This window comes from Elgaria multicarinata, chromosome 3 (assembly GCF_023053635.1).
Source record: "Elgaria multicarinata webbii isolate HBS135686 ecotype San Diego chromosome 3, rElgMul1.1.pri, whole genome shotgun sequence".
Taxonomy (NCBI): Eukaryota; Metazoa; Chordata; class Lepidosauria; order Squamata; family Anguidae; genus Elgaria; species Elgaria multicarinata.
In genome coordinates this window covers 109,751,978-109,766,961 of record NC_086173.1, presented here as the reverse complement: position 1 = coordinate 109,766,961, position 14,984 = coordinate 109,751,978, and the positions used below count along the sequence as shown (strand labels likewise).

General features: G+C 38.2%; 1 protein-coding gene across 2 annotated transcripts in view; it reads left to right on the top strand.

Annotated features, from left to right (window-relative positions):
* The window catches only part of IQSEC1 (IQ motif and Sec7 domain ArfGEF 1), a 418,970-nt gene extending 413,754 nt beyond the window's left edge, over positions 1 to 5,216 (top strand). For both annotated transcript variants that reach the window (XM_063121250.1, XM_063121249.1), the window contains 3 exons: positions 1,780 to 1,829; positions 3,145 to 4,138; positions 5,194 to 5,216. In XM_063121250.1, the coding sequence (XP_062977320.1) occupies positions 1,780 to 1,829; positions 3,145 to 3,726 (632 nt within the window). In that variant the 3' untranslated portion in view covers positions 3,727 to 4,138; positions 5,194 to 5,216. The remainder of the gene's footprint in view (positions 1 to 1,779; positions 1,830 to 3,144; positions 4,139 to 5,193) is intronic.
* The last annotated feature ends 9,768 nt before the right edge of the window (positions 5,217 to 14,984 follow it).

Sequence of the window (14,984 nt, the reverse complement as noted above, 5' to 3'; positions counted from 1 at the left end):
TTTTCTGCACTGAGAGAGGTGCAGAACTCCTGCCTCTCTCAGCATGGAGAAAGGTAAAATGGGCAGGGGGGTGATGTCAGTGGGCTGGCCATGCCAACCCCACTAATGATGTCAGTGGGTATGGCCATCCCCACTAATGTCATCTGGCCCACGGAATGCCTAGTAGGGGAAATTTGGCTGCTCATCCAGTTCTGGTTCTGCACCCCTGCATGACAACTTCCACTAACACAACACCGGTACTTGTACTTTTCCTGACAATGTGATAAGAAACAGGTTTGATAATTAAACTCTTGTTAAGGCTGTATTTCATTTACTCCAGAGCAAGGGTGGGGAAGCTATGGCCTGCCAAATGTGGTTGGACTACAGTTACCATAATTTCTAACAATTCACCATCCTGGCTGCGGCTGATGGGACTTGAAGTTCAGCAACATCTGGAGGGCCATAGCATCCCCACCGCTACTGTAGAGCAATTTTCTTCATTTTATTTTGACATTCTGGAGCGTCTTGGTTGTTACTAGGACAGAAAACCTTTATACTTGTTCAGTACAGAAATTACACACCAACCTCATTTTCCATTATATATAACGTCTCAAAACATGCATCCAGGGAGTCAGCTTTGTAAACCAGATTCATTTGTTCCATACTTGGTCACTCATGTTACCATTTTCATGTCCAAATAAATTTTGGGGGTATATGAACTACCAATTTAGGCACTTGTACCTTGGATTTGGCTACTGACTTGTGAAAACTGGGCCAAAATAATAAAAACTAGGCAATTCTGGACATATTTTAAATATCTCAGCACTGCACAGTTAACAAACAAAATCTAGCCATAACATGCCATTAATTTATATTTTCTATATAAAATTAAGTTTAGTTTTCTTTATCATAAAAGAAAGTATTATGAAATCCACTATTGTACCTCACATAATTATAATTTCACAGTAGTAAAACTTTGAAATAAGGACAGAATATTCACCCCACACTTTGGGATTGTAAATGTGCTTAAAATATTTTAAAATGCTATTTAAGGTGTATATATATATATTTAAAAACTATCCCATAATGGCTCTAATATTTAAATCCTATCCCAAAATGGCTATTACGTAAATATTGCACAATATATTCATTAATATGTAGATGGGTATTTCACCTCTAAACTACATTTAAAACAGACATGTAATAAAACTAATAGCTTTACATTTTAATGGTTCCATTCTCGACCATGGGTTGGACCAACCATAGGTTCACTTAGTCACACTTTGGGTAGACCAATTGAAATCATTAGGATGTAAGTTGATAATGATGAATTTAAGTGCCATTGGCCCCGTTCAGTCAACACGCTAAACCATGCTGCTTAACCACAAAATGGTTAATGGAATGCATCCATTAAGCAGCATGGTTTAGCGTGTTGTCTGAACAGGTCCATTGATTCCAGTGAGTCTACTCTAAGTATGACTGAGTCTAGATCAAACATCATTAAAATAAATGGAAATTTCCCCATTGAATTTAAGTTGGATGTGAATTAAATTCTGAGGCTGCAATCCTAAATAGACCTTCTTAAGAGTAAGGCCTGCTGAACACATTGGGATTTGCTTCTCAGTAAACATGCATAGGATTGCACAGTAAGCGTATATTACTTACAGTTCCTGTACTATCACATCATGCAAAGTTAATCTCCAGACACTAGAGGATCCTACAATGCATCAGAGAAGGCGGCTATATATCACCCAAATCTTGTCTCAGTCTCTAATCTGTGGTATTGCATGTCCTGGGCAGGCAAGCGTGGGCGTCGCAGCAGTGCAGGATCGCTAGACAGCAATATGGAAGTAAGTAGGAAGTTACTGATGTCTAGCTGGATGTGATGTGCATTTCAAACCTTTCTTTTATATACATTTTTTGCTCTTTTTCTTCTAACATACAACCTGCCTGCTCAAATAAAATGCATGCCAAGGCTATTCACTTTGTATTTTTAGCATTTTTTTTTTAAAAAAAACACAGCAACACTACGTCTGACTTGTTTTAGATCAAGCACCATTTTTTTTTAATTTCAGCTAATCTTGTCCCCTTCTGTTCCTGCAAGCATGGTTAAATGAATATGTGCCCTCTTGCCACCATTTCAGTCTGGTCCCTGCTTAAAGGCCCAACGGTTCTTTGTTACACAGTACACTCTTTGTGCTGTTTGATATTTAACCTAACTATTGACTTCATGCTAAACCATTCACATTGCTTATTTTCTAGTTAAATTGTGAAATGTATGCAGTCATGACACCATGGAATTGCGTAGATAGGGCATGGGAAGAGAAAACAAATAAGACGGATGAATTCAATGTGGATTTCATGAGATTTCATTCATCTTCAAACCATTTATATACTGTTCATGTCTTTGAATTCAGCCTGCAAGTGTGTGTGTGTGTGTGTGTGTGTGTGTGTGTGTGTGTGTGGTGTGCATGTTTGAATTAGATAGATACAGTCTACATATAGCACATGATGATGCCTCACCATTGCTGTGTTCCTTTAGTTGTCTGTAAAGAAAATAAAAGCATCCACAGATTAAATAGATAGTTGAAAGCTAAACAGTCGGAAATACTGAGGTCAGGTGATGCACAAAATCTACTGAAAGAAAATACAGTCTATTAGGAATAGAACACTTTCTTTCCTACAATTCAAAATAGAAACAGGCTATTTTTAGGTTTAATTGTAGAGAGAGAAAAACTGCATGTAACCTGAATAGTAACAGTATGCTAATTACTTCAGTTTAATTCAGTGTAGTTGTATATATATATATATATTTGTCCTTGAGGGGGAAAATAAACCACATAACGATAATATTTTTAATAAGAAAAAATAGTTTAAAACAAAATCAAAAGTTTTATATCACTGTTTAGTGATTACTTTTTAACTGCTTAATATTTTAATTTCTTTTCTTATTTAAAAATCACTAATATCTATAAATGGGTCATATATAGCAGCGCCCCACTTGTACCTTAAAGAAATAAATTGGCAGAAATTTCTCCTGTAGTTCATACAGCAGTTTATCCATATGAGCTTTTAAGGAAGACATGATGGTCACTGTGAATTTTTTTCTTTTACACATATTTTAAGATTTTTTTTAATTTTTATTTTCTATTAATTTCTTTTTAGGGGTCCATCATTAGCAGTCCTCATATGCGCCGAAGAGCTACATCAACCCGAGAGTGTCCATCTCGCCCTCACCAGACTATGCCTAATTCTTCCTCACTACTAGGGTCATTATTTGGTAGTAAAAGGGGAAAGCCTTCCCAAGGCCATCTAGCGTCTGGCCCATCACAACAGCCTCAGCACCCTCCCATAATTTCACATCAGCAACACTCTCAGCATCCTTCTGCCATGCACCACACAGGGCCAGCTGAGGGGCAGACCCAGGCACAAGTGCACAGCCACCATTCTCAGTACTGCCACATGCAGAATCCACCCCCTTATCATCACCACCACCACTACCACCCACCCCAGCATATCCAGCACCCACACCAATATCACCATGTGCCACATTCCCAGCATGTAGCTCATTCCCAGCATTCTTACATGCCACATTCCCACTCACAACATTCCCACGCTCCCCATCCTCCCTTGCCCACTCATCCTGCCCACTCCTCCCACGCTGCACATCACCATGGACAGCCAGTGCCCCCTCCTACTTCAGCCAGCACTAAGTCCAAACATAGTGGCATCAGCACAATAGTCTAGAATGAAAGTACCCTGCCAGTAATTGTAGCTCTAGACATAGATATAAAGGCACTTAACAGAAGCAGCCTATAAAACTGGATTCTTATTTTTAAATCCAAGCCAGAAACAATTTAATTGACTCCTTTGCCTTAAGGATTCAATAGAACAATTCCTATTAGCCTGATCAATGCTGGTCTTACAGTTGAACTCAGTGGTGACCTTCTCCCTCCTTTTTCTCCAGTAGCCTTGAAAATATGCTGCTTGCTGAAAACGTTAAGCTACCTTTTTTCATCCCCATGACAATTTTTAATGCATTATGAAAACATAACCTACTCAAAATAAAAGGAAAAAATATGAAATAGAACCAAGTCTTGCATTCTTGCTCCTTAATTGTCAATGGGCAAAAAAAGTAGACCTCATATGGTTGATGAAAGTACGTAAGTAAACTTTATATAATATAAATATATAAATATATACATATATATATATATACTGTATAGTTAACATTTATGCTTAGTACAAAACTTTTGCAGTCCACAAAGCTAGCAATATATACGTTACCAGGAACTCCATTTACTGATAGAAGGGGCAGTGCAGTAGATGAACAGTGTATGAAAGTGTAGACCAAAAACTAGAACAAATTCCAGGCATTTTCAGTGTTCAAATTAAAAGTTCTCTGGACTTGGGGAAAAAAATCTGTAAGCAATCATTGCAAAACGTGCCAAGTAACATAGCATTTAGCTGTTGTAGTCAAATATTGCTTTGTACAAATCCTTATTTTATTAACATGATAATATACTTAATCAGTATTATAACCTCTGCTCTTTCAGGTAAGCAAACTAGTTAAGATGCAGTAACTATACAGTAGCAACATGAGATAACCTTTAATTATAGGTTATCTCTGAATTTTAGTTACTCGAATTCTTAGACACTTTAAAGGCTGTGATAACTGTGAACTTACACAATCCACATTTCTTTTATATCCATATATGTTTTAATAAACACACATGAAGATTAAAATGGAAGGTACTTGCATAAACATTCATCTCAGACCTTAAAATAAGAAACATCCATCCCTTTCAGCCATATTGCCTCTTTACCATAAGTTACTCAGTTGATGTCAATTAAAATAGACTGCAGTTCAGACTTTTTTTTCCATATGGAAGCAATCTGAAACTTGAAGGTTTATTTTAGTATTGAGTATAGATTTTTATAACTGTAATTCCATGTAGCCATGTGCTGGCAGCAGGATTTTCTCACCATTTTTCTCATCACATTTGTTAGTTTTACCCAGCACTCAGCAGGCTGAGTCTATGCTAAACTGTCATAGTCCAGTTAGTCGCAAGACATCTCGTAAAATCCAACTGTGCTGTTGTTGCTTATGTGTTGTAATGAGTCATTTGCAAATCCATATGAGATTTTGTATCCCTAAATCTTATCTTTAAAAAAAAGAAAGAAAGAAAATCATACATGGAGCATACTTTGTAGTTTCAGCATTTTGAGCCACCTCAGTCACAAGGACTGTACATCTAACTGGCAGAAATGAAAAAACGGAACTGCAGAACTGCACCAGCAGAATTGTGAATGTGGTCTAAAAGAAGAGGAAGAAAAAAGTTCCAGTGAGAGATGGGTAAAAAACACACAAAACGATAGTTGCTTCCAAGTGTAGAAGTGATGTGCAAAGATGACTTTTCTATATTGGTTATTCCTAATGTCTCTAGTTTGGGGTTTTTTTTTCTCTCCCTCTCCTTCATACTATGGATTGATTATACCATAAGTACCAACAGAAATAAAAACTGAATACTTTTATTAACTTTCATTCAACAAAAAGAACCACCAAGGATTTAGTTGGTTGTCTATTATTTCTTTTGGGTGCAATAGCTTTTCTCTGTTTCGTTTTGATTTCCTATTAATATCTTCATATGAAATGAAAGTAATAAAAGTAAATGTGATGGTCATCCAGGCTGTCCTAAATTGTGCAGATTACCTAAGAGGGCTCACCTCAGCCTCCTAAGGCTCTGTTCCTTGCAGTTTATTTTTTTTCTTTTTCTTATAAGGGATAATAGAATTGTCTGCATGTCATCTAATGTTAATAGTGTTGAGGCTACACTCTACATATTGTATATTTGAAAAATATATCAGTGTTACTGTTGATATTAGTTGAAGTAAAGTGATAACATATTTAAATATGTAGGCTTTTCTTCAGACCTTTGTACCAATAGTAGAGTCTAACTGTAATTTATAAGTTGTTCCAGAAAAGATAAGATTGGTGGTGGACATTTTTTTCCTTAGTATTCCTCATTGTATATTCTGCATGAACCAAGCTCAAAGAATATGCACTGGATAGTCACATTGTTTTAACATTCGACACATGAATATCTGCCACACCTAAAAATATCTTGCCCATTTGTTTGTACTGGCTGTTAGGTTATCCTAAGGAACTCATGAGAGATTTAAGCCTATAGCTTTATAAGCATTTAGCAAAATACAAGTTGTATCTTATCAGGTGCTTATGGAACGTAAGTACAGTGAATACATTGGAATCATATTTACATGTCAGTATATACATGAGAAAGTTCTTTCATTCAGTAAATGTATCCCGTTACATGCATTAGATTTCAAAACTTCACTGCTTGTTAGCAGAGTAATCTGAGGTGCCAGAATACCTTTTAGACCAAAGAACACTATTTGTTTCTCCTACATTGGAAAAATTACAGTGATCATTATTAGCTTCTATGTGTTGTTGGAGAAATTTGTCTGGCATACAGCAACCGAAAAGGTAGTTATTGGAAAGCTTTTGTTAAATTTTCCTTATTGATTAAAAAGAAGTACAAAGCACTATTGAACCGTGTGTCTTTTTTTCCATGAATAGTGTGACTAGGTAAAAACAACAATCTCCAGAAATTATAGGAAAGACTAAAACTTTGCAAAAATATCTTTTCTGGGACAACAGTCAAATATGTATTTGTTTTAATCCTTTTAAGTTAAGAATGAAATGTACAACAATGTAAAATACACACACAAAGTAAGTAATCCTAATATAATGTACATGTCTTGTATTGCTAAAAAGAAGTCTTCAAGCATAACATTGTAGAATGATTTTCCCATCAAGCACTGCATGCAGCAGAAGCCTCTTGTTTCTTGATTTTAAAATGAGCTGAAAGACAGTCAGCAGCTATTTAACAATGACTCTGTACATGTTGACTTGCTGTTCCATATAAAGCCGTGCGTTTTTGCAATTAAGCATGTATTTTTGCTGTTTCCGTTGTAAAATATCATCACATCTTGCCTGCAAAAAGAGTAATTCTGTATATAATTAAAAGAAAAAAGAACGACCAATAATAAAATAATGTTTTGAGGGAGGGAAAGAGTAGTGGAAAAAGGACCAAGTAGGGGGAATAGGTAATTCTCTAAATTGTATATAGTGTGTAAATTAGTATTAATATAAGTCTGCAGTCACTTTCAGGTTACATACAGTACCTGTCTCCTGCTAGGAACTTTAATCCCAGCTTTGAGTTGTATTAAACTGTTAGAATTAGGTCTTGAATGCAGACTGTTAAAAGATTTCAAGAAACATCACGCTCACGAGAAGCTTCTGTTATGGGAGGCTCAAGACCCATTTTGTAACTGTTCGGGAGGAAGGAGTGCTTTCATTTTAATATGCATTGTTTGTAAGTAGTATCAGACCTTATCGTTGTAAAACTATAACTGTGATTATGTGGGATATCAAATAAATCACTTTGAACTCATTCAGTTTCTCATCCTTTGTAAAACTGCAAGCGCTTATATTTTTCATACTAAATAAAATTACTACGCCACTTTAGTTCTTGGAAATCTCATTTTGTGTTGTTTTAAGGCAAATCATCATATGCAAAAGATAGAAGCAAATGGTACTACCCTGTTTTGCAGAGGTGAGGCGTCAGACTCGGCGTGGACATGGTGTTGTCCCAGCTGGAGAGACTGGCTGAGGGTTTAGAATGCACAGCACATATCTTTGACAGAAATGAAAAGTACAGGGAGGTGCTTATGCATTTCCAAAGTATTCCACTCTTGTCAGTTTGCTATCACTGCCACCACCTTTTGATTCATGTCAGGTAGTGGAAAACTGAGAATTCTATCAGTGTTCGTTGCCACCATTATATGGTACTTGCTGTAGGTTCCTATTTGTGCCTCCAATCAGCCTTTAATCCCTTGTACCTGAAAAACACACAGATAATGTGCTCTGCTCCGTTTACAGCCTGTGTGGTGATCAAGCTGCTGGAATACATATGGATCATTAGGGTTGCTTATTTAGGAAAAAGGAGGACAAAGGCATAATAAAACATTATGCCTTCAGAAAAATAATAATCTGTTCCAAGACAGAGTGTCTTAAATATCTATAAGGAATAGTGTACTGTTGAGAACATCCAGAATAGGTCACAGAAGGAATTTGCTGGTCTTCTCCAATATCCAGATAGGGCAAGGGTGGTATAAATAACTTAAGACAACAATTTTCTAGTTCTCCATACATACATATTGTAACCCATACTTTATTGCTGTACCTGCATAGTTGAGAATTAGTTGTATTAATTCCTCATTGTTTTTCCAAGTTGCTTTTTCTGCCATGTATTAACAAGCAAACTGAACTTATCTCACATTGGGGATCAGAATCCAACATGCCAGACTCAAAACAGTTTTGCCACTGTGCTAACAGCATGCAGTTTCCCAATGAGCATAAGTTTAAACGGGTAAGGGGAGGGGGAGGAAACACTCTTTTGTTAATCTCCCATAGCTGTAATAAAACAATGAATCACTGTCTCAAATTAATTGAGCCTTGGAAAGTATGTCACAGGAAATCATGTAAGATGTAGAACTTGTTTAGAAGTGGAAACTATTCTTGGGCTTTTTGTGGGTATTTATTTAAAAGATTTTAATCTGCCTAATCTGTGTAGTACTTCCAGAGCATCAATCTGAATAAGACAATTACACAATATTTGCAAGTGTTGTCCACACCATAAAAACTCATAAAGAAAAACAAACTGTCCATTCGTATCAATATTTTAGAGCACCTTCACAGAATATGCAAACTCCTCCCCACACATTCCTTTATGTGGGACTTTTCAATAGTCCTATACATTTTTAGCATGAACTGCATTTAAAGACCTTGAGCTAAATCCAACATTAGTCCTATTTAGAGGTGACCCATTGAAATGAATGGGACTTACATTAGTCATGAATAACAAACCCCATTTATTTTAGGGGGTCTACACTCAGTAAGACTGATGTTGGTTTAACCCACTAAGAAAGTGATACCTAAAATTTCAGTAAAGAATATTTTTTGATTACCAAATGCAACTTACTTTCAGAGCTGTTCTGACAGATTATAAGGGTGGCTTTACATTTTATGTAGCAAACATTTTGGTAAGAGTGCAACAGTGTTATACTGTTGTTTCCAAAAATAAGCACATAAAGTTACATCTTCAATGATCTGCGTATGCAAATTTATGGCCATGGCACAGCCAGCACTTATGCAACTCTGGACTTCTTCACGAGTGAAATAAAGCACACTCATAACTGGCCACTCACAGAAGTTTGAAGAGCCTTTTGACAATGTCAGCATGTTATGCACATCTCCCCCACCTTCCCCCCGTAGCTTTGTTTAAAAAAAACCCCAGTGATATCCCAATTCTGCTGAAATGTCTCAGGATTTCCTACTATGTACAGGTGGAGTTGTGCTACAAAGCACCCACTAGAGGGCATTGTCCCATTCAATACTATGAGAACGGAGAGGAGGGGAAGTTTTCAATTACAGACCACATGGTCACCCCTCTCTGCCCATGTAATGCAGCCCCATTACAATTGCACTTAAGAAGCAGGAAGCAAAGCCCCTGTATGGAATGTGATTTCCCCTTAATCTAAAGAACCCCACTGTCTCCCTGGTCCTTCTGCTCAGGATATCCCAGATACAGCAAAAAACAAATGAACAAATAAATCTTTCTTCATAGGCTACTGCTTTAGAGGTGTCTTTATAAATGGTGCCTACAGTTGAAAAATACGTGTTTTAAAAGCTACAACAGGAATGCAAATAGTTGGATTATAGAAACTTTAGTTGTCCTATGTGTGTTTTACTTTAAAGGGTTTGCCTATTGATGAGCTCTTTAGCCTATTTCCTGATCCAATTTCTGTAACTAAAATGAAGATAACTTGATGAGCTATAATTAAATTAGCAAGTTCTATGCCTGTTTTTTTTTTTAAAAAAAAAACAGAAGTCACAATATCCTTTTGCAGTTACTATGATATAAATATTGTAGCATTTGGTTTATCATTTAATTGCAATGCATTAGGACATGTATCTACCTAGAATAAAATGTGTAAAATAAAATATGTAGTGTAAGCAGTGTCTTAAACTATTGCATTGTTGGGCAAGAGACTGAGAAAGACTAAGAACCTTTCAGAAGCAATGTGCACTGAATACATATGTGTGTGTGTGCACACAAACACAAAGAAAAGTATGATTACCTACTCCTGTTATCTTCATAAGCAATGAACAGTGCTTCCAAGAGAAATAGTTGTCAATTCTGAATGTCTTAAATACATCTAGTCATTAAGCCTGCTTTTTTGTTCTGACGCCAAGCAGTCCATAAACTTGCCATATTTTTGGAGCTTCGTTCAAAATGCTTTGGGTTTACTCATGTTCCCACTCTGTGACTCTTTTCAAGCATAGTGATACGACACTGGCAGTATTGGCAGGATTCCCCCATGTTTCACAGAGGCATTTCTGCCGAATATGTGCTACTCTTCTGTTGAAGACAAGAGGCCGGAAACAGGTTGCCAACTTTGGAGGTAGCCTTGAATTTAAAACTTACAGAGGCTGAACTGAATGGTTCATGAACAGGAGTGATGATTTTACTGAATATTTATTTTCCTTCGGACTTGTGTTGTGATTCCATTTTCAAAGGAGCCACTGAATGATTCTCACATCAAATGTCAAACTGCTGAAAATAAGTGCTCCAGCCTTACAGAGACTACGTTAGGACCTTTGTGCCAATAGCACCAGGATAATTGCATCATTTTAACTATTTTATTTAGCTCATAGTAACAAGCCCTCATTACCTTACTGAAAAAAGCTCCCCATTCTGTACATTTTCAGAGGTGCTTTTTATACCTAACGGAAAAAGTCATAATGTGTGAAGCTTTGAATAGTTTATGAAATGACTTAATATAGACTCATTTGGCTGTTCATCTGGAAAATATTAGTGTGTTTATAATTACATCAATATCTTCACAAGCTGCACAGAAATTATTTAATTTCCTTTTCCTGTGAATAGGCTCGTATTTTTTCCAAATTATGTAACATCCACATAAGGCAAATATTAATTTCAGCCTTCACTCCTACCCACCCTCCTTTTTAATTATGTGTTTCTGCAAAAATAAAATAATCAAATGTTTCCCTTTCCCCCTTTCTCAGCCAATGTGAGTCTTTTTTAAAAAAATAGAAAGTTGTGGATACACCCCACTTTTCTTTCAAGAGATCTGATGTAATGTTATAATTTAAGAAAGGACTGTTAATCTTTAAAACTCTTTTCAAAAATGGATTACAGTTTTCACTGTGATATGTATATTTAAGCTATGCTGGCAAAATGGTAGGATTTGCAGGATGAATATACTGTACATTCACTCCTGTATTGTTGTATGTCCAGTTCTAGGTGCTGCACTTTTAAGAAGGATGTAGACAAATTTAAGAAGGGTGTAAGCCAGACATGGGCAACTTGTGGCCCTCCAAATATTGTTGGACTGCAGCTCCCATCTCCCACTGGCTATGTTGGTTGTGGCTATTGGGAGTTACAATTTAAAACATCTGGAGGATCTAGATCACTCTCTAAAGGCATGGCACAAAAAGGGATAGGAAGGGAAGAGGGGAAATGAGCACCAATTCCTAACGGTACATAGTAGTTCTTATAATGACCAACATGAATGGGAGCTAGTGGAGTGGCCCTGCTGTCCCATTTCTCCCTCTGCTGTAGCTTGATGGAACGGTTGCATGTAGATTCAGGACAGAGGGTCCTCAATCATGTATGCAGGTGAATTGTGCACACAGACCGATTAAAGAGAGAGCCAGTGGGGTGGGGTGGCTAGAGTGGTGGACTAAGAGTCGGTTCTAGTCCCCACTCTGCCATGGAAACTTACAGGGTGACTTTGGGCCAGTCACAGACACTCAGCCCAACCTACCTCACAGGGTTGTTTCTATGAAGATAAAATGGAGAGGAGGGGGATTATGCTTCCTTGAGTTCCTTGGAGGAAAAAAGGTGGGATATAAATGCAGTAAATAAATAAGGATACACATTCAGAAATAAAAAAAAACACTTAAAACACATTGGTCCATAATATATATATATTTAAAAGCTACATAGTTGAGCAATGCCTTTATTCAAACCAAGATTGTGCAACTTGAGTTTTCCAGAACTCTTCATCAGGTTAGATGGTTCAAAAAACACAAGAGTTGGAGGAGAACAGAACAGTCCCTAAATGAGGTCAGATGTTGTGGCCATGGTGTCTGCAGTTTAGACCAGTCTCAAATGGGAGATTGTAGAATGACTGAATTAGTGGCTAACAGTCTGTAAAACCTAGGTCTATATTCTTCATCACATGAACATTCTGTGAGCATATGCATGATCTCCAAGTTACACAGAACTGTTGAAGAAAGGCAGATAATGCTATGTATTTTGATAAGGATAATTAAGAAATTTCTTCCAGCATTGTGGAAATAAGCTTACAATGGTATTTTACAATACTAAACTCATTTTGCTTTAGACTTACTGTTCACATATAATATAAAGCTTGAATCCAAAATCTTGTAATTTATCATATATGATCAAATACAAGATTTTGGGTTCAAACTCTTTAACCATCAGCATATAGATTATTGTAGAAGAAATGCAATTATTTTAGATTATCTCTGTCTTATTCTTAATTTAGTCTGGTATTTCTCATTCTGCTTGTTATCTGCAGCACGGTAATTCCACAATCATACATTTTTTAAGCTTTGAGCCTATTCGGTAAAATAGAGAAGAAATGTTATAAAATATAGAAGAAAAGGGGGAATCTCTCTCTGAGTGTGAGTGTGTGTGTGTGTGTGTGTGTGTGAGAGAGAGAGAGAGAGAGAGAGAGAGAGAGAGAGAAAGCTTTTCAATCATAGCATGATCATACTAGTCTATATTTTAGTTTTAATGCCCCCTACCCCGGTTGGTTCTTCCCCTCCCTCCCCTGTCTGTTACTGTGATTTTAGATTGCAAGCCATATGGCAGATTGTCTTGTTTTGTTTCATTCTGTACAGCGCCATGAACACTTATGGCGCTTTATAAATAAATAAATAATAATAATGACACACAGAGAGAAATAAATATAGGGAAAAATTTAATGGAGGAACGGTCTAAAGGGCTAGAAATAATACAGCCTGATCTTATGAATTTCAGCTCTTATAGGCCCCATTTAAATGAAAAATAAACATGCCTATTGTTCTGTATAGGGTTGCAACTTTAGGACATAATCCTTTTAGATCTGCCCTTGATACTCATAAACCTCTAAACTTACACGTATTCAAAGCAGGGCGTCTCCCACTCTGCAATTTTCTGTGTTTTTCCCCTGGGAGGTTTCTTTCTCTGCTTTTCTATATGTTCCACTACACAACCCCTGGATGGTGCTGTGGTACACAAATACCCCAGGGTTTCATGCCACCATTCACAGATATAATACCAGATATACCCAATTTTGCTTGTTAGAAATCTCCACCCCTTGCTAAAATGGTTGCAAAGAACGGGAGAGGCCTTGGAGGATGATATGGTTTAATTCCACTGCAGAGGCCACCAGAGAGGGAGGAAGCAGCTGCCAGGCACCTCTCCACCGTGCCTGGGTCCAGCTCCAGCTGAGAGCCCCCTCCCTCCTGCTACCAACTGTAACTGCTGAACTTTCCAACTAAGATTGTAGTGCCTGAATTTGCTTCCCTTCCCCCCCCTCCTCCTCCCTCCCAATCCCCTTTCCTTTTGTGTCATGTCTTTTAGATTGTAAGCCTGTGGGCAGGGACTGTCAAGAAATACTTTTGTAAGCCGCCGTGAGAGCCTTTTTTGGCTGAATGGCGGCATAAAAATACTTAAATAAATAAAAATAAAATTTAATAAATTTTATAAAGCCCCGATGCCCACTTACTTTGGCACAAGTCCTATTGAAAGGAGAAGCCGGCATAGGTTCGGCCTGTGCTTTCCTCTTTGTTCTGCTTCTATAAGTAGAGAAGGCATAAAGCAAAACAGAGAGGCAAGCTCGTGCGCACGCAAGGCGGCAGGCTGCTGGCGTGGGCGGAAAGGGAGCGCTCCGGAAAGACGGGGCTGTCGTGAGAGCCCCCCTCCCCGGGCTGCCTGACTGGCCTCCGCATTCCAGCAGGGGGCGCCCTTCTTGGGGCGCACGTGGAGAAAGGAAGAATGGAGCGTCCACATCCGATTGTTTTGAGTCTGAACTTCATAGTTCCCTTGGATGTTAATTCCTCCCCCCACTTCCTCTGACAGAAGTAAGAACTGCCCATTGAACACAATGGGGGGGACACAGGATTTTAGCATATCTCTAAGTAGCAGCACATCTAACCAAAAACATAACGTAGCAGTACCTTTTTTTAATGAAGGTCTTCTTTGTCGAAAGCCTGAAGTTTGGATTTATTTTTAAATATTTCCCCTGACTATGCTAATACTAGTCCCATATCGCAAGCTAGACGAGTAATTGTGACTGAGAGGGGCTACTGACAGCCCTGCAATGTGGTCCACTAGTACTGGCGATGAGAGGTGGAGCTGCTGGGCCAAACAGCATCCTACAAAATACTCCTCTGGTTGCAAAGGCAACAGCAAAAGTTCTCTTACCCCAGCCTCCGGTCTGCATTACACACAGAAGCCTTGAGCTGCGTGGACTTGCATATAGACACACGGCGCGTTTCAGTGTTTCAAAACTAGCACGTTTCGTAAGAAGAACTAAACGTGAGTCAAGAGCAGGAGCTTCTGTCTTCGATACCTTCGATACCTGGGTGTGCGCGCGCGCTAAACTCCAGTTGTTGTTTTTCCCCTATGGGCAACTTCCATTTTCACTCCTGCAAATGGGAGTCCAAAGCCAACCCAGAAGCTGACATACAGTGTGATTCTACATGCGAGTCTATAGATGGGACATATATCAAAGCCGGGGGCGGAGCGATCGTGCGGGCGTGTGAGAACGACAGCGAGCGGCCCCCGTGTGTCGTCATTGCTGTGCGCCCTGCCGCCTCCCCA